The sequence below is a fragment of the Triplophysa rosa genome, linkage group LG25 (assembly GCF_024868665.1).
Source record: "Triplophysa rosa linkage group LG25, Trosa_1v2, whole genome shotgun sequence".
NCBI classification, from domain to species: Eukaryota; Metazoa; Chordata; class Actinopteri; order Cypriniformes; family Nemacheilidae; genus Triplophysa; species Triplophysa rosa.
In genome coordinates, this window is record NC_079914.1 from 14,799,877 (window position 1) to 14,822,190 (window position 22,314).

Consider the following 22,314-nt stretch of genomic DNA (forward strand, 5'->3'; position numbering starts at 1 on the left):
ACATACATACCCTAATGAAAACAAACCATGGTTTTACTACAGTTTTAAAAACATGGTTACTGTGGTAAAACCATGGTTCTGATCTATCTCATACATACAGTTGACAAATAAGTGTTTGTGTCCTATTAATATGTAACAGCTTGTTTTCTACATCTTGCTATGTCACACCATAGGACATGTATGGATTATTTGTATTCTTCAGTTTGGCAAGTACAAGGGCAAGTCCTTCAGGTGGTTATTGGAGAATGATGTCAGCTATACTTTGTACCTGTCCAGTAAGGTTGAGGAGGAAGAACAGGCTGTGACAACCGGGGATACTTACCACTATAATAACGAGAAGCTTATATACTCTCAAAACAGATACCCTTTTTATTTTAATACACGTACCATTTTTACCACGTTTATTTAAAGGTACATAAATACAGTAAAGATGAAATACCTATATTACATTACATGCTTCCCCCTGTAGCTCAATGGCTAGAGCACGTTCGCACGTTCCTAGAACAAATACTGATAAAAAAAACATAGAATAAATGCATTCTAAGTAGTTCTGCATTAAACCATCTGCCAAATATGCAAATGCACTGTAACTCTTGAATCTCAATGTAATACTGTACATACGTGCATAATGCAATACTGTGATCACACCACAAGGGGTCGGTGTTGGACAACTAAACTGTGTTAAACCACCTGTTTCTTGCTCTTTTATTTGAGAAACGCTTTGGATAAAATCATCTGGTAAACGAATCAATAACATAAATGTATGGTATTTTCAAAGTTTTCTTCGTTTAAATCATGCGGATGATTCGATTATGGATTCATGCATTAGCATACGCAAAACGACCTTTAGACTATTTTTGTATGCATAACTCGTGTTGCCAACGCAACGCCACCGATCCAACAGCACTTGGAGCTGAAGCAGTTTCTCACGAGACACTTTATGTCAGCTTTGTAAAAGCGATTTATTTCACACAGCACTGAAACAATACATTCATAATCCAGCCAGCAAACTGATGCTGAGTTCAGGCATTTAAAGACCAAAATCTTCAATTTTCCACACATCAAATCCCAGCACGCGAGAAAAGAATATAAACAGCTGAAATCGAAATCAAATGAGAAGTGCGTCACACGGTGTAAACAGGACGCCATTCCTTCAGATCACGCGAACTCTTCTTCTACCTCAAGTGAACTTTAAAACTCCTAAACAAAGCACAACTTCCCTGTAACCGGGACATATATTTTATGTAAAAATAAAGCTTACCTGTAGCCTATTCAGAGAACCGTTTAAGCATTGCTCTGATGTTTTCCAGTTGTGGTTTGGCACAACAACTTCTCTCCACTGCTCCAATATGCAAAAAGTACTCAAATCACTTCATTTGTATGCATATATCATGTGGTTTTAAAGACACATATTAATACACTCAACCACATTCTGTTCGCACTAAATAAAATTATTGCAGCATTTTGGGCACCATTCAGAATCACAGATCATACAGTTACCACTGCATACTCAAACTGGTTTTTGCTCCACAACTTCGCTGTCTTAGTGGGAACAAAGTTAAAAAGCTAAACAAACAATTTTAACCCCAAAAAAACGGGATAGACTGTACCCAGATAGCACAATCCATCTGGTTTACGTCTATTTGACGTCTGCATTTACATCTGCAAGACATCTTAAATACATAGTTTGCTCATCTGCAATACGTCTCGGAGACGTCTGAACGTCTGTAATACGTCTGATAAAGATCTGGAGATCTGCAGCTTAAAAACATCTGCTAAACATCTTAGAAAGAGCTGTTGTACATCCATTCTAAATCATAAACATCTTACAGACATCTTCTAGATGTCTATATGACGTCTGACAGCAGACATCTCCGAGACGTATTGCAGATGAGCAAACTATGTATTGTAGATGTCTTGCAGATGTAAATGCAGACGTCAAATAGACGTAAACCAGATGTATGTGTGCTATCAGGGTAATGACATACTGAACTATTCCTTAAAGCTTTGTTTTTTTATTCGAGACAATTTATACCCTGACTAACATCTGTATGTTACATAACACATATAATACCTCATAAATGTCTGAAGAGTTTCAGATAATGGTGGGAAATTGATAATGACGACGTTGAGAACGTTTTGCAGTTTTAGCCTACCTCTGATGCATAAACACACTCGACACGCAACGTAGCATAGCAGCAAAACCCAGACAGACAACAGCCCAGATAGCACAATCCATCTGGCTTACGTCTATTTGACGTCTGCATTTACATCTGCAAGACGTAGTTTGCTCATCTGCAATACATCTCGGAGACGTCTGAACGTCTGTAATACATCTGCTAAAGATCTGGAGATCTGCTGCGTAAAAACATCTGCTAAACATCTTAGAAAGAGCTGTTGTACATCCATTCTAAATCATAAACACCTTATAGACATCTTCTAGATGTCTATATGACGTCTGACAGCAGACGTCTCCGAGACGTATTGCAGATGAGCAAACAATGTATTGTAGATGTCTTGCAGATGTAAATGCAGATGTCAAATAGACGTAAACCAGATGTATGTGTGCTATCAGGGAGACGCCTCGCTACCGAGGAAACAAAAATAAAGCTGTGCTTTGATATAACGTCACATCAGCACGGCTTCTGTTGCGACTCCATGATAACCATCAAGGAAGACCAGTCGGCTTTCTACTCGTAACACACATTCACGCACACACACGCAACATGCGGCCGAACGCTCGCGCTCTCTGTCGCCCCCAAGTGTCCGCGCGTCCAGCTGCAGCCTTCACTCGTCGTCGAAGTTCTGTTGGAGCAGGAAGTTGGCGGCGAGGTTTTCGTTTTTCTCGCAGGCGAAATACGCTTGAATGACGAGTCCTTCCGGGAAACCAAGAGCTTTTAACTACAATAGAAAAGAGAAAACACTCACTTGCAACACGAGAGCAACCAAACTAAAATATGCAAATTAGGCATTTTTAGGTTGTGCGAAAATTCACGATTAATCGCAAACCCAAAGATCGCAAGCGCACCCTATCGATTGCTTCTTTCTCCTGTGGCGTGACCTGGATGTAGTTTGTCTGAGGTGCGCTGTGGGCTTCTGCGGCTTCCGCCTCCCCGACCTGCGGCTCGTTCAGCATGTGTACGAACCGCTCCTGATGCTGCGTGATTTGCTGCAAAAAACGTATGAACGTTACGCCTACGTCCACCATCCAGATCGACTCCCAAGATGTGACGCGAGGTATTAAGCTCCACCCACCTGCAGGAGTTGCGGGTTGTCTCGACCCAGCTGTTGCAGCAGGGCAGGTAGGAGGGTGGGGTTCTGCTGGATGATCTGTCGCATCTGCTGGAACTGCGGCTGGTTCCTCAGGAACTCCAGCGGGTTTTCCGACGCCTGCGCAGATCCCGACTCGGCGCCTGTTCACAGTATAGAAAGGGCTGTACAGGAGTCTGGCCCAAGATGGCGTTGGACCAAATCAAGAAAATGTTTAAAAAAAGAAAACATTTTCTTCCGTTTTACTGTCCGCAACAAAACATTCTGATGTCAATAGAATCTTTATGATCTTTATTTGCTAGACCTGATTTTGGGAGCGCCACCATTTCTGAGATTTCCAACCTCAGACAATACCAGTGACCAGCTCTGTTTATCTTGTTCACAGCCATCAGCTGTGCTGCCAAAATTACATTTATACAGAATCAGAAGGAATGTATCAGCTGCTGTGAGGTGCCGAGGACTAACCATGCATCTGTTTCAACAAATGTTCCTCACCGGCTGCAGCAGGTGGCGGCTGAGGTCGCTGTGGCGCTGAGGGGGCGGGGTTAGACACGGGGGCGGGACGCACAACTTCCTGGGGTGGCTGCTCGGATTCTGTGGGTATACCCTTCAGGAACATACATCACCCTTTTCAACATCAATACTTTTCTCATTGAAACACATCACACTATGGTTTCTGAATGCATTTTTTGCAAAACTGTAAAGCTAGTTTATAACCTCTCACCATAAGCAAATATTCAACCGCTCGGTCCGGATTGTTGTAACTCGCTCGTAAGGCGGCGATCACCTGTTCTCTCTCATAACCCATGGACATGATCTCCATCACTAAATTCTCATATGCTTGACCTGTAACTGATAAACACAAGCAATAATAGGAAGAATATTGGTAAAGTCACATTAACTTGACTTTTTTATACTTTGTTTTTTTTAATCACCCCAAACATACCTAGTATTGAAGCAGCTGCTTCTAGCAGACCCAATTCATCCAAGGAACTGCAGAGAACAGACCCAAGACTTAGTACACAACATATTGACCCTTTTAGAAACTTTGTGCCTATAAAAAACATTTTGTAATATATTTTGAATTCACTGACTTTTTTAGCAAACATTTACAAAGCTTCAAATGTTTCATAACCTAAAAAATAATGGTTTAGGCTCACCTGGCCTCTGATTGGGCAATGGCCTGGGTCCCCTCCTCTAGGAGGGGAACTGGATCCGGGGTCACTTCAACCGGTTCTGAGGATTCTGCACCGACATCTAAGGCCACAGGGGGCGCTGTGACGGGTGGTGTGGGCGGTTCCACTGATGGTTCTGGCGGTTCCACTGATGGTTCTGGCGGTTCCACTGATGGTTCTGGTTCTGCATGTTCAGGAGCTGGTTCTGCATGGTCAAGAGCTGGGGTCGATACAGGCACTGCGGGGACCGCGGGTGGAGCGTCAGGAGGTGATGGTGAAAGGACAGAAAGTTCTGCGAGAGGGATGCTTACTGCAGCTGGGGTGACGGCAGGAGGAGCTTGAGGAGGTGATGTAGATTTAGGCTGTAGAGACAAAAATACAACTGCACAGAGAACTATAGAAACCTGTCAATGAAGATCACTGTTAAAAGAAAGAATATAATGACTAGTGGAGTGATTGAGTATTACATCACCACTTTTTTTGTTTTTCTGACTGATGTAAGAGAAACTGACCCTGCGTCCCAGTATGCATACTATCCGTCCTAAATAGTATTTGAAATTTCTATTAATATGTCTCAAATCATAGCATGTTGTAATGAGTATCCATAAACTTCCCGGATGGTCTACTGTTTTTGATGAAAATTCGAAGTGTAGATCAAGGCACACTTAAACAAATGAAAAATGGAGGTAATGGTGAAAAATGTTTAAAGGCCTCAATGTTATATTTTGGCAAAGATCTTGATGTAGAAAAATTAAAAGGTGTGATGTGGTAAATGATGAGAAATTAAACAGTCTTACCTTAGTAACCATTACCACTACAAAGTTCTTCTCATCCATTTTGTATTCTTTTAGAGGTATGTCGTCATTCAATATTTTACCTGTTTCAAGTTTTTTAAATAAGAGAAGTAAAACTTGTGTATATATATATGAACAAAAACATGCGAATACACAGAAAGTCTCAGATAACAAACCTGCATAGATGAGTTTTTGACCAGCGGCTGGAAAAGAATCTTTTCCCTTTTCTGCCTCTATCTTCTCTTTAAGAGCTTTTACCTGCATTTAAAACATTCTATTTTTAATACAATTTATTAATTGTTAAGCAAAAATATATACTAAAAATAGACTGTAATGAAATTGAAACTGTATTGCATTAGAAAAAACTATATTTGACTTTTGGACACCACTGTATAAAAAAGTAACATTGTAAAACGACAACTGCACGTCACAAAACAACATTATACATCAAAGCCGCCCGTCACAAAGTAACATTCTACAATGCCAGCTGTGCGTCACAAAGTAACATTTTCAGTCACGTCACAAGGTAACACTTTAGAATAACAGCGGCTGTCACAAAGTGTCATTATTCGATCACCGCAGCACGTCACAAAGTAACGTTTAACAGACACCAATGACAGTCCGCATGTATCAACACCGGCGGAGGCCGCGGCGTTTCCCAGCCCGCCGTGCCCGCGCACAGTCGTGTTTACAGGGCCACGGCCGCGCACGCTTACCGTCAGCTCCTCGTCTATGTGCACTTTAAACGTCTGCTGCTGCAGGGTTTTCAGCGTGATCGTCAGCATCGTGTCAGACCGGGAGTCTCGTGGAGAAAGCGTCCGCGGTGAGAGCGCGTGGAGATGTGACTCAGCGGTCTTCTGGAGATGTGGTGATGGTCCTGATCTCGAGATGTTATGAAAAGACGCCATCTACTTGCTGAGCGGGACAAGACACTTTTCAGACTAGAAGTTTACCACGATTTAACTATTGTGAAAAAATGGTTTAATTAGTAGTAAAAACAATAATATTAAAATACTCTATTTTTTGTTTAACTTTGGTTATTGAAACGTTCATCAATCCGTCACAAACACGGTCACTAGATTTACTATAATAAAACCGTGGTTAATTTTCCTAAATGTTTGCAATGGTATCGATGGAAAATAATAAAAATATTCAAATGATCATAAAATGATCACTGTTTTATTGTTGTAAAAGTGTGACAAACAATTGTTAATTTTCATAAGCAATGAATGTTGGAGAGAAACGTTTTAAATTTTTATAATGTTATAAACTCAAGTACTAAATTTTCTTTCATAAATCTTGTATTCATGTTGATAAGTTTTAATAAACTTAAATATATTTTACTCTAGTTTATTTAACTAATACATTTTTCATTCAGCATAAGAATGTTACCTAAACTTATTAATGTCATGAAAAAAGTCCTAATATTTATTTTTTATAAATGTATTGACCTCAATGGTTTTATATTTATAGGCCTTCAGAAATATTACAATTATTTGACTTTAATAAATATTTTTGTATATGCACACAACTACCCAAAAATGAAGAATATCAACATCTTCAAAGACGAAGAATAAATCAAGACACCCATTTAAAAATAAATCATTTATTTTAAAAAGTGCAAATCCAACCAACGACATTAGAATTTCCCCTCGGACGAACAGATAACCCAAACATTTATTTATCTAACATTTCTTAGCTCTTATTTTGAAGGGGGGGGGTGGAGCTTCTAGCAGCAAAACCAAAATGAATCTTTAAGTTATGGATGCATATGCACTAACATGTGGGGGGCGGGGCCAAAAAACACACCACAAAGAAAAATCAACCAATCAGATTAGATTCTGCTCATTCTGAGACATCAGGTCAAATAAAATTGCTTCACAGCTCGTCTTTAGCGGGCGCGTCCTCGTCACCCTCATCCTCCTCTTCCTCCTCTGAAGGTTCTTCTGTGTGTTCATCCTCGTCTGCCTCATCATCCTCATCCTCGTTGTCATCTTTTTTGCTCTTTTCCTCGTCCTCCCTGTTTTTCCTCTCTTCCTCTTCCTGCTGGTCCTTCATTTTCTTTTCTGGCTCCTATAACATACAAATGAAGCCAGTAAGAGGTGCAGCATAGAGATTCATCTTATTAAAATTGAATTGAAAGTCAAATAAACACAAGCAAACTGTCAACGCTGGATGAAAAGCACTTACCTTTGTCACTCCCCAAGTGTCTGTGCCAAATGTCTCAGCCTCTTGAACATCATCGGTTATCAGGAAGTTATCGAATATGGTTCCGGATTTCACCTGTAAGGAGAATCGGTTTGTTTTAATGCCATCCGAGAAAAATGATCAAATCAGAATATGCAACTTTTTGGGCATTTTTAAGTTTTGACTTCTAAAGTCCTATAAATCAAATGTCCCACATAGTCAAAGTTGCAGGTTGATGCGGATAGCATCCAAATGTTGCGTTTTTTATATATATATACACATTAATATAATTTTAATGAATTCTACAAACTTTAAGCATCGTCAGATTGCACATTGCTTAACACATTATTTTTCTTCAATATTGTGCAATATTGACCAAGAAGTTCAGAACGATAACTATAATAACGTCCAATGAATGATAATGCTATGCTTATTCTAAGCATTCACAACTTAAATACGCAAGACCTTTAAAGTCGAATATATTTCGATTGGCTGTCGATGTTTTAATGTTAATCGTCTGGGGAAAAAAATCTATCAAATCTTCCTCTGTATTGTTATTGTTTTGGTGTGGAAAGCCCTATTGTCTCATTATTAACACTTTCTTGATAATAAAATAATATAATAAAATTAAATAATAATAATAAATAACATAATAATAAATTTACAGAAATAATATAATCTAAATAATATTAAAGTGTTTTTTAAGCTTTTTATTTATACACATTGACTTAATCTGTAACGCACCTGCCAAAGATCCAGTCCGATAACTCCAATGTTGTCGAATTTGTAAATGGAGTCGTCTGCGGCGTATTCAGGGTTGTCGATCTCCGGGTGAACCCACGCGCCTTTGTAGTCCGGGTTATCGATCTGCTTCGGTTTCCACTCGCCCTACAAACACATGGAAGTCAGTCAGATATAGTAAGACTCAAGAATCACATTTTCATTACGACTCAAAAACTCTTGTTCAAGACACAACGTAGAGCTTAATTCTCTCTCACTCATTTCTGGAGATCTTTACACATTGAGGTACTCTTTCTGTTGATTGTTGTTTGATATTGTGATACCTTGTATTCTGGATTGGGGATCATCGGGGGTTCCCATTCTCCATCCATGTCCTCATCCCAGTCGTCTGGTTTCTTAGCATCAGGGTCGGGAATATTCTCGGGTTTATCCCAATCCTAAACAGCACGATTACAGTTCATATACACTGTTGCAATGCAGCGATTCCACCGTTGACTCGAGGTATAATTCTGTGAAGCTCACCTCAGGTTTGGTGTCCTCTGGATCGTCGATTATGGCCCGATCGTCCCAGTCCTCGGGCTTCTTGGCTTCTGGATCCTTGATCTTTTGGGCCGGCAAGAAGTCCCAGTCTTCCACCAGGGAGCCCGATTCCACGTTCTCGTTGTCGATTTTCACTTCGTACGTCTGGTCCGGCCGCAGGATGAGCGTGTACAGGTGCGTCAGTTCGTCGTCCTGTTGGTTGGAGAATGGTTTTGAGACTTAAAGCTTCGTTAAAAAGAAATCAACGGAGATGCAATTTACAACCGACGCAGAACATACTTTGCATTTGATGTCCTTCTTGATCAGATGGTTTTGGCCTTTGTAGTTGAAAATGACATGGACTTTCTTGGTACTGTAGCCACAGATGTCGGGTCCTACAAGAAAGTTCGCGAGTTTACAATCTCTTTAAATTGTTGGAGCCCCGTCTGCACTCCTCCTCCCACACGAACACAAATTTGTTCTGTTATGTCAACATTAGCGATTTACCGAACATGATGTAATATCTGGAGTCTCCGTGCATATCAGCCTGGTCCTGGTCGGCAGGGAAGACCTTGACGTAACCGCCGCCGCAGTCGATCTTCTGCTCGTGTTTCACCGTAAACTGGACCACCAGGGTTTTACCCTCATTACTGAAGGAGTCAAAGTGGGTGGACAGGGCGTAAAAGCGGGCGTCCTGACTGGTCTGCAAACCTGGAGAGAGAAAGGGTCATCTTACATTATATACAACATATTGTATCCTATTTGTATTATCTTTACAGGTGTCCTTTGCATAAACCATCAAGCTCCATTGACAGAATACATTGAGCATGTAAAGAGGACATAGGCGTTCACCTTTATCAAGCTCAGCATCGCCATAAAATTTTCCTGAGGTGAGCTTCCACTGGCCGTAGTCCGACTTGTGTTTGGATTCGGCCCATCGGCTTTTCCAACCATCTGAAATATATTTTTAATGAAACTTTAAAACAGTTCAATGGGGGGAAATGACCGTCACGTCAATTAAAATCACAACAGATACAAAACTTTACTTAAATGATTTACTGCCTAAAACCACAAGTGAATGCGAAACCCAAACATACATTTCAACATCAATAATTCATCCATTTAAAGCCTTTATTCGTTAAACTCCAGACATGCATCATAATACAAGAGTCAGATGAATAAACATAATGCAAAATACTTCATCCAGAATGCAAACTATTCCTTTCTTAAAAATCTGCATATACATTCTTAAGTTGGCACGGAAAGACACAGTAAATGAAAATACATTAAAATACAGTATTTTTAATACAGTAAAATACAGTAAATGAAAGTATGACATTAGTCAAATGTTAACGGCATGATAGATTAAAAATGCATTCAAGTAACTTGTCAACAGATTAAATGAACTATACTGAAATCATAACCAGAGATCTTTGATCTCACGGAAATAAACACAATGTAACACTATAAATGATGTCACGCATGATGAAAGTCACATTTACCTCCGTCCAGAAATTGTTCTTTAAAATACACGGCAGCGTCGACACTGAAAGCCGCTGCAAAAACAACACACACCGCCACCGCGATCCTCATGTTTTCGTGTTTTAAAGGCTCTTTATTCAATGGAAGAACCTCTCAATAATGAACGCGACTCGAGGACTCTGAAATATCGCCGTGTTCCTGCACAGATGGCTGACGCTCATTGGACAAGCGCTCGGCCAATCGGAGGGGACCACGAGTTGACGAGTCGGGTCTTCTCGCTCACGTGGTTTACGTGCAAATTATTTCAGCAAATAAACCGCGTGGAATCAAAACTAAATGTTTAGAGAGATTAATGTGGTGAATGTTTTATATAATGTGACATAAAATAAACAGACGGCAAAGGATGATATTATTTTTTATTATTTTATATATTTTCAACTGCATATTTACACGCAACCAGAAAACATTGCACATTAATGCAGAGTGTTATGGAGGAATAGTAACAATTGAAACATAAAAAGGTAAAGAAATAAATCACTTTTTAAATTAAAAAAATAAGAGGAAATGATTTATTCAATTTGCGTTTTAAAATGTAGTTTAACTGAACCATAAAAAACTCCATTAAAAAAAATCATTTTAAATGTATAAATAAATAGATACATTTAAAACTGTTTATTTAGGCTAATTCGTGTTTTAAAACATAAAACAATGAAAAGTTCATTAATAAAACATTTTGAATGCAAAATTTAAAAAAAAGCATTGCTAAATACTTTTCTCTCTCTATTTGCCAATTGCTTTTCTTTATCCTTTTATTAATCGATTTTTTTAATGACAACCAATCAGCTTTTTTTTGTAAAATAAAAAAGTTGTAGTTGTGTTTATATCGTAAACTTGAGCGAACACAAAATGAAAAGAGAAGCTGTACATGTTTATGATCTTCAACCACTAGATGGCGCTTTAGCCGCGCGGCGTTTAAAACTCCCTTAAATCCCCCCAAACAAAGATTAAAGACAAATAAGCACATAACAAAAAATCTCAAAAACTCTTTTTTTAAAACAAAAAGTCCTTTGATGAATAACTTTCACTACAGCCGATGCAAATCTGCATCTCTATATGAAGTGTTTGCAGATGATCTCTCCTGTTCAGCTCTTCTGGATCTGATGTAACGAATCAGAACAGCACAAGCAGCTACAGCAGCCACGCCCACCAGAACAGAGGCGACCAATTGGATCACAGCTTTAACAGTATAACGATAGTTGAGACAGCCTGAGGAACAAAAACAAGATGAAACAGAGATCATCTGCTGAATGAATGAACACAAACGTCACATGTGACTCACCTGAACACATCTGATAGACATGGGTGATGTTGAGATGTTGAGTCTGGTTACTGTTGGGATGGTTCAGCACACATCTGTATGTGTTTGTATCCTGATATTCCACCTCCAGAGGTAGAGAGAGTCTGATGTTGAGATCAGACACACTGATGCTGGACAATAAACTCTTTCCTTTGTACCAGGAGAGACTCACACGTGTCACATTCATCACTGAACACAACAACACACATTTTGACACTGAGGATGATGGGGGATTCTGTGGACAGTAACTGATGATAACGGGAACGGGCAGACAAGCTGGAAAACATGGGACATAAGATAAAGGATAAAAAATTTGAAAAATAAATGCCAACGAAATCATCAGTAAATCTCTACTCACCATAGACAGTTACTTTGAATCTATACAGAGTCTTTCTAATGTTGCCATTCCTGAAGATTCTGTCACTGATGAGCAATCGATAAAGTCCAGAGTGATCATTTGTGATGTTTGTGATGGTGAGAGATCCGGTCTGATTATCCATATGCAGTCTGCCTGTAAAACTATCATCAAGATGACCATTTCTACTAAATGTGTTTTCGTTTTCTAAATGATGAACTATAAAATACTCTTGAGATCCAAATCTCCACTGTAGCTCATCTGTTCTCTGTTTGTCATTAATATTTGTGTGTAGAGTGACAGAATCTCCCTCCATCACTGACAATGACTTCACTTCATCTGCATCAGCACCAAACACACCTGAAACACAAACAGAATCAGATCACTACAGATTATAACAGCATATATGTCAAATTCTGATGACTGCAAAAAGTTTATTTAAAAATTGCGCAAGTCAAATTCAGTGATGACACAAATAGACAAAACGATAAACAATAACAATTCCATAATTGTCACATTGTACAAAGGGACTCACATGCAGAAGTCAAAACACGTATTAAACAGTTCAGAGAACACACAAGCTGGTGGGTTGCAAGCCCGGACCACAAGAAAAACCAATGAAGCAGGGCAAAAGTGAACACCAGTCAAGAACAAACAGTCTGGCATCCAAGTGAGCGTTCATGGCAAGTAAAATAATGAGAAGAGAGAGGACAAGTCCACTCCTCGCGATCAGATAAAAGGCAGAAACAAAACGACCAACACCGAACCCTGTAATACGTTAAATTATAAAACCTAAACCAGATCTTTATATGAGAAACATTTAAATGCCAAATCGCTGAATCACTAACAAAAGCACCAAATATCATTCAAATTAGATCCCAAAGTAACAATACCTTTTATTGAAGAATGACAGTAAAACCTCTAGTTTCAATAACACAAAGACAAAAACCGAAGCGATAAAAACTCACCGATCAGACGCAACATGAACAAACAGAACAAAAATGTGTAAAACATTTTCTTCGAATGTTCGATTCCAGAAATTGGAAAAGATAAACTCTTGAAAGACGATAAACGGTTTGGGGGAAATTTATCAAAAAATAATCTCTCTCTCTTTCTCTCTCTCTCTCTGTGTATGTGCTACGTTCATGTATTTTAGTAACAGGAAGAAACAGGAGGCTACTGATGAGACTCATCCCACCAAACCTAAACCACATTCTCATCATTGTCTGTTTGTTCATCACTCTAAAGATCTGATGTTATTATTGTAATGCTGACATGTTTGCAAACACATAAAATTGTCAAAACAATTTAAGACAATTTAACAATTACAGTCCAGACGATGAAACTGAATATAACTCTAGGTCAGAGTCAAGACCTAATCCTTTAAAATCCAGACTAGACCACCTAAAATACAGATCAAAAGATCAGCAGCTGTCAGTTTAAATCAGACTGTTCATCTGAATGAAAACACTGAATCTACTGCGTCACAACTTCAATAACTGTTCAAAGGCCCTGAAGCGTGTGTTTAAGTCATGATCACTTCAGTAATACATTGACTCAGATCAAGACCTTGACTGTACATCTTCATATGATGCTTAACATGAAATTAGCACATAATCCCAGTTCAGATGACATTTTTATTTTATTTGTATTGTTATATATTTTTGGTGTTTAATGCTCCGTGCGGATGTGACGTAGTGGTACACGTAAAGCTGACAGAGGTTCCAGTTTTAGTTTCAGTTTCAGTTTAGATTCTGCCGAGATGGTAAATGTGCGTGCATAAACGTAACTTCATTTATCCTTCTTATTCTTTTATCTTTACATTTATTTTTTCCACAGAATTAAATAAAAATGAAGTAACTTGTCTGTAAAATGAAATAAACAGCAGGTAAACGTTTACATTATATTTTTATTTTTAAACAGCGTGCTTACAGGCAACCGGAAAATCATTAAAAACATTATATATGAAAATATAAAGCAAAGTTTTAGTTGTATATGTCTCTTAAACGTATGTTTATTGTGTAGGTGCACACAAAAATGTAAAGAGAGCTGTTAGAGGCTGTACATGTGTGTGAATGAATACAACAGACTAAACAAAGTATGAGAAAATGATTAAAAGCAAGCGCTATAGGGAACTTAGGAAGACTTTAGACAAACACTAAAATGTAAAATCATTCAATGAATAAATCTCACTGCAGCCATGAAGTCAAAGTTATAAACTCATGGATCTCAGATGAAGTGTGGAGGTGATCTATGATCTTCTCTCCTGTTCAGCTCTTCTGGATCTGATGTCATAAATCAGAACAATAGAAGCAGCTACAGCAGCCACGCCCACCAGGACAGAGGCGACCAATCGGAACACAGCTTCAGTAGCATCACAACTGCTGAGACAGTCTGAGGAAAGAAAAATAAATGATAAATCAGAGATCAGCGGAGTGAATAAACACAAATATCACGTGTGACTCACCTGAACACTTGTGACAGACTTGAGTGATGTTGAGATGTTGTGTGTGGTTTGTGATGGGATTGTTGACGACACATCTGTATGTGTTTGTATCCTGATATTCCACCTCCAGAGGTAGAGAGAGTCTGATGTTGAGATCAGACACACTGATGCTGGACAATAAACTCTTTCCTTTGTACCAGGAGAGACTCACACGTGTCACATTCAACACTGAACACAACAACACACATTTTAAACACACTGAAAAGTCTCTGGTGATGACAGGAACAGGCACACGAGCTGGAAAAACAAGATTTTTAAAGATGAAGAAATCAGACATGTTGACTGACACAGAGTTAAGATTTAAGAAAAACATTAAAGGAGCGATGAATTAAGACATCAATTTTAACCCGAGCTTTTGTTGTATAAGAGGGAATCGAATTCAAGCGAACATCCTGCAAGTGTCAGAACTGAAAACGCCCTTGTTACTGAAATAACAACTGTTATTGACACCAGGCTCAGCGAACGCCAGGTCCTGGAATGCACCTATCCATTGATAGGTTGAACACCGCCTCCAGAGGAGAATATCGACGACTACTTCTCTAGCCCCGCCCACAGGTTCGCGCATGACAGCACTGAAGTAACACAAGTTGCGCGGAACCAGATAGAGCGAGCAAGCAATAAATATGCCCTTAAAGATCGCAAGATCGCAAAATATTGTGCAGTCAGTCCCTAGTTGTGGAAGAACACAGATAATACTAATCCCGTGCGAATAGGGCGAATGTGTAACCTAACATTACGTCTCTAACCAAATTCATAGAAGGCTCCAACTAAGAGCACTTTTCCACCATCGCGCCGAAATGTTCTCGTTGCTTAATCATTCCACTCGGTGCCGATCCATGCCAGCCGTATACCGTAAATGGTTTCATTTTCCACCGCAGGGCTGATAACGGAAATTTTTAGAACGTAAACACAAACGCGTCACGCGCTGCCTTGGTAACACAAGAGACTGAGCTATATCGGCTCTGTGCGCATTCATTAGCACGATTCAGCACGGTTCTATAAATTCCGAGCCGAGAACAGTTTGTAATCGTGTCGTGTCGAACCAGGCTCACGTGGAAACATAACTGTACCTGTTTCAGATTGTGCTTAGAACGATTCGGCGCGATGGTGGAAAAGCGCTCTAAGTTTACTACGCAAACTGTTATCCAATCATAGCAGTGGGCGTTTACTTCCAAGTCTTCAATGCGGCACGCACATTAAAACCGAGCGTTTGTCGAGTCGGCCTTAAAACCCAGGTAGAAAATAACCTATTACTTATTGATTTTGATGTTTTTGAATGTAAAAACAACGCGAACGTCATAAGTAGACCTCATACAACAGCATAAAACAATAAACAAGCCCAGTTCATGACACCTTTAACAGGAGGTTTAAGAGCTGCTTTTATTGTGTGGGGTTTTAATGTTGTGAATGAGAGTTTATTGTGATGTCACTCCATGTGTGTTTGTCTCATCATCACACATGTGCATCAATGAATGTGTATGTCATCATAAACTTCTAATATTTTATAAAGAATTTTGTACGTATTTTTTGTAAAAATGCTCGCCAAACAACATAATTGAAGCTGGCAGTGATAATCTAAATGTCTACTCACCAAAGACAGTCACGTTGAATAGTGTCTCTAACATGTTATCATCCCTTAAGGAGTCATCATCCCTGATGTTCAAGGTCCAGAGTCCAGAGTGTTGAGTTGTGATGTCTGTGATGGTGAGAGATCCAGTCTGATCATCCATATGCAGTCTGTCTCTAAAACTATCAAAAGACTGAATCCTGACCATAGTATACCTTTCCTGTCGCTCAGTGGTTAGAGCTGGCAACGCCAAGGTCATGGGTTTGATCCCAGGGGATTGCATATAGTCAGAAATGAATGTATATTATAATGCAATGTAAGTCGCTTTGGATAAAAGTGTCTGCCAAATACATAAATGCAAATGTACCTAAACCAGATTCTTATACTGTATAAGAAACATTTATGTCAAATCCAGAATCGCTAAATCTATCCCAAAATGCACCTAATATAATTCAAGCTACATCCCATTGTGATAATACTTTTTATTTAAGAATGACACTAAATTGAAGTAATAATAGCACATTTATAACTGCCACGAGAACAAACATAACAGAAATATGTGTCACATTTTATTTCAACCGTTTCAATTCAGAAATCGGAAAAGAAACTCTTTTTTTAAGAAAAATTACTACAAATTACACTTGGGTTTTTCTGTAAAGAAGTGATGTTAAACTTTACATTTAGCAAAAATAAGCTTCTTCCTCTGTCTCTCTCTCTCTCAGTTTGTGCTGCATGTATTTTAGTAACATGAAGGAACAGGACGCTACTGCTCAGAAACATTTAACACATTTCTCACTATTGTCTGTGTGTTCATCGTTAAAATGCCTTATCTGTCACTCACAATCGACTGCATTCACTGAGACCTTACAGAATGATTCATATCTTATTCATTTGTTTAATGTTCCTGATATTAAATCATATATAATGGAGAGTGGGGATATGCCATTTCCCCTAATGCTTTAATTCTTCTGTCCTCACGTCTTCCCTTGCATCCTTTTCTTACAGTCTAAGGGTGAAGCTAAGATGCAAGGAAAATAAACAAGGATGTTTTTGCCACCATCAACAATTTTAGTCTGCGAATGAAATAAAAATACTGATGTAAATTCTCTGTGAAATGAAATGAACAGGGGGTAAAGTTTGCTTTTTATTTTTAAGCAGCGTATTTACAGACAACCAGAAAATCATTATATATGTGTATATAAAACAAAGTTTTTGTTGTATATGTCTCTTAAGCACATGTTTACTGTATAGGTGCACACTAAAACGTAAAGAGAGCTGTTGTAGAGGCTGTACATGTTTATGATGTTCAGTGTCTTGGGGCTTCAGCTGTGTTAAACCCCCAAACAAAAATGAATACAACAGACTAAACAAAGTATGAGAAAATGATTAAAAGCAAGCGCTATAGGAAGATTTTGGACAAACCACTAAAAAGCTCAATCATTTGATGAATAAATCTCATGAATAAACACAAACATCACATGTGACTCACCTGAACACGGCTGACAGACATCGTTCATGTTGAGATGTTGAGTTTGGTTTCTGTTGGGATGGTTGAGCACACATCTGTATGTGTTTGTATCCTGATATTCCACCTCCAGAGGTAGAGAGAGTCTGATGTTGAGATCAGACACACTGATGCTGGACAATAAACTCTTTCCTTTGTACCAGGAGAGACTCACAAGTGCCATATTCATCACTGAACACAACAACACACATTTTAAACACACTGAAGGGTCTCTGGTGATGACAGGAACAGGCACATCTCCCTCCGTCACTGACACTGACTTCACTTCGTCTGAATCACCAAACACACCTGAAGATAGAAACAGAGAGATCACTACAGATACATACACATACAGTACACATGTCAAATGAAACCGAAGACTATCTAATAGGAGCAAACTGCGTCTTTTGGATTGCAAAACTTTTATCTCCAAATACTTAAGTTCAGTAGTGAGCCACACAAAAACAACGTCATAGACAAAATAAGATACACGTTTTACTCAGGATGAGAGAAATGTCATAACAGAGCATAACTGTCGCACTTTGCACTCAAATTTTGCACTCAAAACACGTAAAAGATGGCGGCTTGCAAGGGGGAAAGGAACATGCGTACGATATACAAGACAAACCAACAAAGCAAGCCAAAAGAGAAAACCAGTCAAGAGCAAACACTCAAGTGAGCGTACATATCAAGTAGAATAATGAGAAAAGAGCGAACGAGTCAAAAACAAATGCTGAATTCTGATAATAATATTCCTAAACCTAAATTTTCTATTAGAAACATTTACATGTCAAATCCAGAATCTCTACCAAAAGCACCAAATACAATTCAAACTACATCCCGTAGCAATATGTTTTATTTAAGAATGACAAAGAACACAAAGAAACTTATAAAAACACATTTATAACTCACCCATCACACGCCACATGAACAAACAGACCAAATATGTGTGAAACATTTTCTTCAACCGTTTCAGTTAAAAAAAATATGAAAAGATACCATTCTGAAAAGCTGATGAACTTTTTGTGATAAAATGACAAACACACTATGAGTGCTCTTCTGTCAAGACGTGATGACAGACAAATACAATTCTCTCTCTCACTTTGTGCTGCATGTATTTAGGACAGTACTACTGAGAAACATTTAACACATTTCACACCCCTGTCTGTGTGAATAACACCAGGGCTCTCAAGTCGTAGTTTGTCTGCGAAGTCTAAAAGAATATGACATGAAGTTTATCGAGTTTAATGTTTTATTCGAAATTTTAAATCATGGTTACAATATCAAGAGCAATAAAACAACGTTTTTTTTCTTAAATCAATCTTAAATGTAGTAATTTAGCCTATACGTAATGCAGCCAAGTTCTATAATCCTGATATGTGTGCAGTATGTACATTGATCTGATGGCTTGTTTGGGGGCAAATTTATTTTTATTTTGATAAATAATTTAAAAAAATATAAAACTATTTGTCTTATTTGGATGAATTTGTCTGTCCTTTATCAGAGTTAGCAATTGTTATACATCTTATTTGTGCTGGGCAATTATAGGTAAAATAGCAAAACGTGAGAGAATTGGGGGGGGGCGAATTTGAGTGGCTCCTAGATGTAATCTCACTCCAAACTTGAGAGCCCTGATAACACTCTGATGCTTTTTTCTGTGACTCACAATCGACTGCAATGAGATCGGACAGGATTTTGCACATCTGATAGAATTTCATTTAAAGCTGATCGTGTATAATCCACCATAGCAAACATTATCAAACGCACTCATTCAATCCCATATTGCATTGCAATTTATCCACGGCAAGGCCCACTGGTACATGCTCCATCACTCAGCAATACAGAAATCGGAAATATCAAAGCAATATTTCACGTGCAGCTATTAAAATGAACGTTTAAATGTTTGTTTTCTGATTTTATGTTAATAATATTTTGAGAACTATAAAACTACGAATTTAGTGACGGCTGTGTATGCCGGGCATCATCAGTATTATGTTGAGTCTGTCCGCACTCTCAGTTCACTTTAATACACATTTTTTCTGTCTTCGTGTTAACATCCATCTTGCTATTACTTACTTTGCAGCTTATTGTACACCATTTGAGCTTTCAGTTGAAGTAGACATTCATAATTTGCAAACGGAGGCAAAAATGCTCACTGACTACATTTGTTTTGGAATGAGTTTAAACCGGCGTGCTCATGTTGTCATGTTTTCAGTTCTAGATTATTTTGATGTAATCACTGTTTTGGAGCACAGCTAAGAACAGAACTTCTGGCCATCCTCTTACTGACGTGCATTACAATGTGATGTGCTTCCCTGATACATCTGGGAGACGTCTATTTGATTGTTTGCTCATCTGCAATAATACGTCATACAGACATCTACAAGACGTCTGTAAGGCGTTTATGATTCAGAAGGGACGTAAAACTGCTCTTTCTATCAGATGTGTTTACACAGCAGATGTTCTCGGTTTTCAAATGGCCCACATCTGGTCTATTACAATACAAGTGATGCAATTTTACAAAGTCAACACATAGTGGCAGCACAAGATTTTACATTTAAACCCATTGAGCGGTTAGGAAACTCTTCCTCTGCGTTCCAATCCGCATACTTTACACCCTAAATAAGTATGTCCCAAAACGTAGTATGTTGAAAAGAGTATTCCAAAGATTCCCGGATAGTCTACTACTTCCGGTTGAAATTCGAATCTCTTTTTTTAAATCCTTTATTAAGATTTATGATTAACAACAGAAAGGCAGAATTAACATTCATCTTCCGCAATCTGTAGTGAATTGTGCATCATAGATTCCACATATATTACATAAACAAACAATCAAAAGAAGAAAAGAAAGAAAACACTGTAAAAATCACACTGTGAAACCAAAATCCATCAACAAAGAATATAAATATTTAGCTTTTGTACTATTAACCTCTTTTAAACAATTAACATATAAAGAAAACTCCTCTTGAAAAACAATTAACCTAGGGGGGACTTTAAAAAATTACATTTATGAATATAGAATTTCAATAAAAGAAGTATATTATTTACCACAAAAGATGTATCTTTGCTTTTAATTATCAAACCAAATTTTATATTTTCCCATGATAAAGTTAAACTTGCAGGTATTTTCTGCTGCATCCATTCAAAAATTCGAAGTGCAGAACGATGCACACTCCGGCTGATATTACCCACAACTCACCGCGAGTAGGCGTAGTTTAGTGACGCTATTAATAAATTATATAACTGATGCGTCATTATTTAACAAATGTAAGCATACAGTAAACATTACATACCCTTAATGGAAAGAAGAGCTGTATTTTGATGTGTGTTACAGTTATCGGCCACAAAGTCGTCTAGGCAACAACGGCCACTTAGCTTCCTGTTAGTATGTCCCAAATGTGTGCAATCTCTTTTGCCATGCACTCTAAAGTACCTACTATTCCAACACAAAAACAGTACCTACTATTAGGGCGAGTATACGTATTCGAAGTGGAACGCAGGGTTGATTTGGTTTATCCCAGAAAATCTACACGTTGAGTCTTTGGAGTCACAATATTGCCATTTAGTGCCCATGAATCTTATTTGAAACAACAGAAGAAGAGGAAAGAAAAATCGCAAATGTTTATTGTCTTGCACATCAGTCAGAGTCTGAGTGTGATGTCTGATCTCTCGGATTCTTATCATCTCTTCTGATCTGATGTCATAAACCACTACACCAATAGTGGCCACGCCCACCAGAGCAGACATGTAAAAACAGAAAACATGTTTATTTGTCATGCACATTAGTCAGAATCTAAGGGTCTGATCTCTCTGATTCTGTTCAGCTGGATCTGATTTCATAAACCACTACTGCAACAGTGGCCACGCCCACCAGAGCGGAGAGGACCAATCGGATCACGGCTTCAGTGGAACTGAAACACTGGACATGTTCTGTGGATTAAAAAAGTGTGACTCTGAAAGATCAGTGTGAACTTCAACAAAATGAAATAACAGAGTCTAAGACTAAAATGAAGTGTGAATTTGATCTGTCGTCCTTATTTTTCTTCTTGCACTACTCACCATAGACAGTAACATTGAATCTGTATGAGGGCTCTCTAATGTAGCCGCTGCTGCTGATGAAAATCATGTGATAAAGTCCAGAGTGTTGAGTTGTGATGTTTGTGATGGTGAGAGATCCAGTGTGATCGTCCACCTGCAGTTTGTCTCTGAACATCCCATCATGAACAACATCCGTCTCCGAGAAATCTGTATAGATCGTAGCTATTCGAGTCTCTTGAGGTCCAAACAGCCACTCTATCACATCCCCTCTCTGTATGTCAGTAACATTGTTGTGTAGTGTGACGGAATCTCCCTCCATCACTGACACTGACTTCACCTCACCTGAATAACCAAACACACCTGCAGACACAAACAAATGCTGCAAAACACACAAAGAGTCAAAGGAGTCATAAAAACATTTGTATAACTCACCGATCAGACGCCACATGAAAAAGCAAAACAAACATGTGTGATGCATTTTCTTCAAACTCTTCAGTCCAGAAAACTCTTTTAACGGAGTGACGATAAACTCAAAATACATTTCAGCAAAATTAAACTTCTCTTCTGTCTCTTTATGTGTCTGTCTGGTTCGTTACACTGAACTTTCTCACATGTATTTCAGCAAGAAGGAACAAGACGCTTCTGCTTTTTGAAACATTTTCCACATGACATCCTTCCCTGATAACACAAAAAACGTATATTTCATGTCTGCATACATCTGCAAGACATCTCTAAGACGTCTGCTGTCAGAAGTCTAGAAGATGTCTGTAAGATGTTTGTGATTTAGAATGGATGTAAAACTGCTCTTACTAAGATGTT

The 22,314-nt window shown here is 38.5% G+C and overlaps 4 protein-coding genes across 5 annotated transcripts; all 4 read right to left on the minus strand.

The window, feature by feature from the left end:
• Positions 1 to 295: 295 nt before the first annotated feature.
• On the minus strand, positions 296 to 6,155 carry rad23ab (RAD23 homolog A, nucleotide excision repair protein b). Of its 2 annotated transcripts, none has more exons than XM_057326273.1 (10): positions 5,956 to 6,155; positions 5,416 to 5,497; positions 5,243 to 5,322; positions 4,431 to 4,807; positions 4,217 to 4,263; positions 3,995 to 4,122; positions 3,736 to 3,877; positions 3,256 to 3,413; positions 3,029 to 3,169; positions 296 to 2,901 (listed from the first exon to the last, which is right to left on the minus strand). In XM_057326273.1, the coding sequence occupies exons 1-10, from the start codon at positions 6,145 to 6,147 to the stop codon at positions 2,788 to 2,790; spliced, it is 1,461 nt and encodes a 486-aa protein (XP_057182256.1). In that variant the 5' UTR covers positions 6,148 to 6,155; the 3' UTR covers positions 296 to 2,787. The 2 variants fall into 2 exon arrangements, with proteins under 2 accessions (XP_057182256.1, XP_057182257.1); XM_057326274.1 differs by having other exon boundaries at positions 308 to 2,901; positions 3,766 to 3,877.
• A 681-nt stretch (positions 6,156 to 6,836) lies between these two features.
• Positions 6,837 to 10,385, minus strand: calr3a (calreticulin 3a). The gene is made up of 9 exons (XM_057325647.1): positions 10,189 to 10,385; positions 9,539 to 9,640; positions 9,194 to 9,397; positions 8,987 to 9,081; positions 8,690 to 8,899; positions 8,491 to 8,604; positions 8,171 to 8,314; positions 7,430 to 7,522; positions 6,837 to 7,312 (listed from the first exon to the last, which is right to left on the minus strand). The coding sequence occupies exons 1-9, from the start codon at positions 10,277 to 10,279 to the stop codon at positions 7,118 to 7,120; spliced, it is 1,248 nt and encodes a 415-aa protein (XP_057181630.1). The 5' UTR covers positions 10,280 to 10,385; the 3' UTR covers positions 6,837 to 7,117.
• An 867-nt stretch (positions 10,386 to 11,252) lies between these two features.
• On the minus strand, positions 11,253 to 12,864 carry LOC130548526 (uncharacterized). The gene is made up of 4 exons (XM_057325366.1): positions 12,849 to 12,864; positions 11,884 to 12,036; positions 11,508 to 11,801; positions 11,253 to 11,434 (listed from the first exon to the last, which is right to left on the minus strand). Exons 1-4 carry the CDS (start codon positions 12,862 to 12,864, stop codon positions 11,253 to 11,255), a joined length of 645 nt encoding a protein of 214 aa, XP_057181349.1.
• A 1,010-nt stretch (positions 12,865 to 13,874) lies between these two features.
• On the minus strand, positions 13,875 to 22,092 carry LOC130548527 (uncharacterized). Its single transcript, XM_057325367.1, has 6 exons — positions 21,928 to 22,092; positions 21,517 to 21,855; positions 21,283 to 21,387; positions 15,978 to 16,193; positions 14,348 to 14,623; positions 13,875 to 14,274 (listed from the first exon to the last, which is right to left on the minus strand). The coding sequence occupies exons 1-6, from the start codon at positions 22,034 to 22,036 to the stop codon at positions 14,132 to 14,134; spliced, it is 1,188 nt and encodes a 395-aa protein (XP_057181350.1). The 5' UTR covers positions 22,037 to 22,092; the 3' UTR covers positions 13,875 to 14,131.
• Positions 22,093 to 22,314: the final 222 nt, after the last annotated feature.

Coding starts and splice junctions, on each gene's coding strand:
- calr3a (XM_057325647.1), bottom strand. CDS start 10,279: ATGAGGATCGCGGTGGCGGTGTGTGTTGTTTTTGCAGCGGCTTTCAGT. Junction 7,523..8,170: donor TCGGACTGGATCTTTGGCAG/GTGCGTTACAGA, acceptor TTCTCCTTACAG/GTGAAATCCGGAACCATATT. Junction 7,313..7,429: donor ACACTTGGGGAGTGACAAAG/GTAAGTGCTTTT, acceptor TGTATGTTATAG/GAGCCAGAAAAGAAAATGAA.
- LOC130548526 (XM_057325366.1), bottom strand. Junction 11,802..11,883: donor ATTCAAAGTAACTGTCTATG/GTGAGTAGAGAT, acceptor CATGTTTTCCAG/CTTGTCTGCCCGTTCCCGTT. Junction 11,435..11,507: donor TGTCTATCAGATGTGTTCAG/GTGAGTCACATG, acceptor TTTGTTCCTCAG/GCTGTCTCAACTATCGTTAT.
- rad23ab (XM_057326273.1), bottom strand. CDS start 6,147: ATGGCGTCTTTTCATAACATCTCGAGATCAGGACCATCACCACATCTC. Junction 5,323..5,415: donor TCAAAAACTCATCTATGCAG/GTTTGTTATCTG, acceptor AACTTGAAACAG/GTAAAATATTGAATGACGAC. Junction 4,123..4,216: donor AGCAGCTGCTTCAATACTAG/GTATGTTTGGGG, acceptor TGTGTTTATCAG/TTACAGGTCAAGCATATGAG.
- LOC130548527 (XM_057325367.1), bottom strand. CDS start 22,036: ATGTATTTTGAGTTTATCGTCACTCCGTTAAAAGAGTTTTCTGGACTG. Junction 21,388..21,516: donor ATTCAATGTTACTGTCTATG/GTGAGTAGTGCA, acceptor TTTAATCCACAG/AACATGTCCAGTGTTTCAGT. Junction 14,275..14,347: donor AGTCTGTCACAAGTGTTCAG/GTGAGTCACACG, acceptor TTCTTTCCTCAG/ACTGTCTCAGCAGTTGTGAT.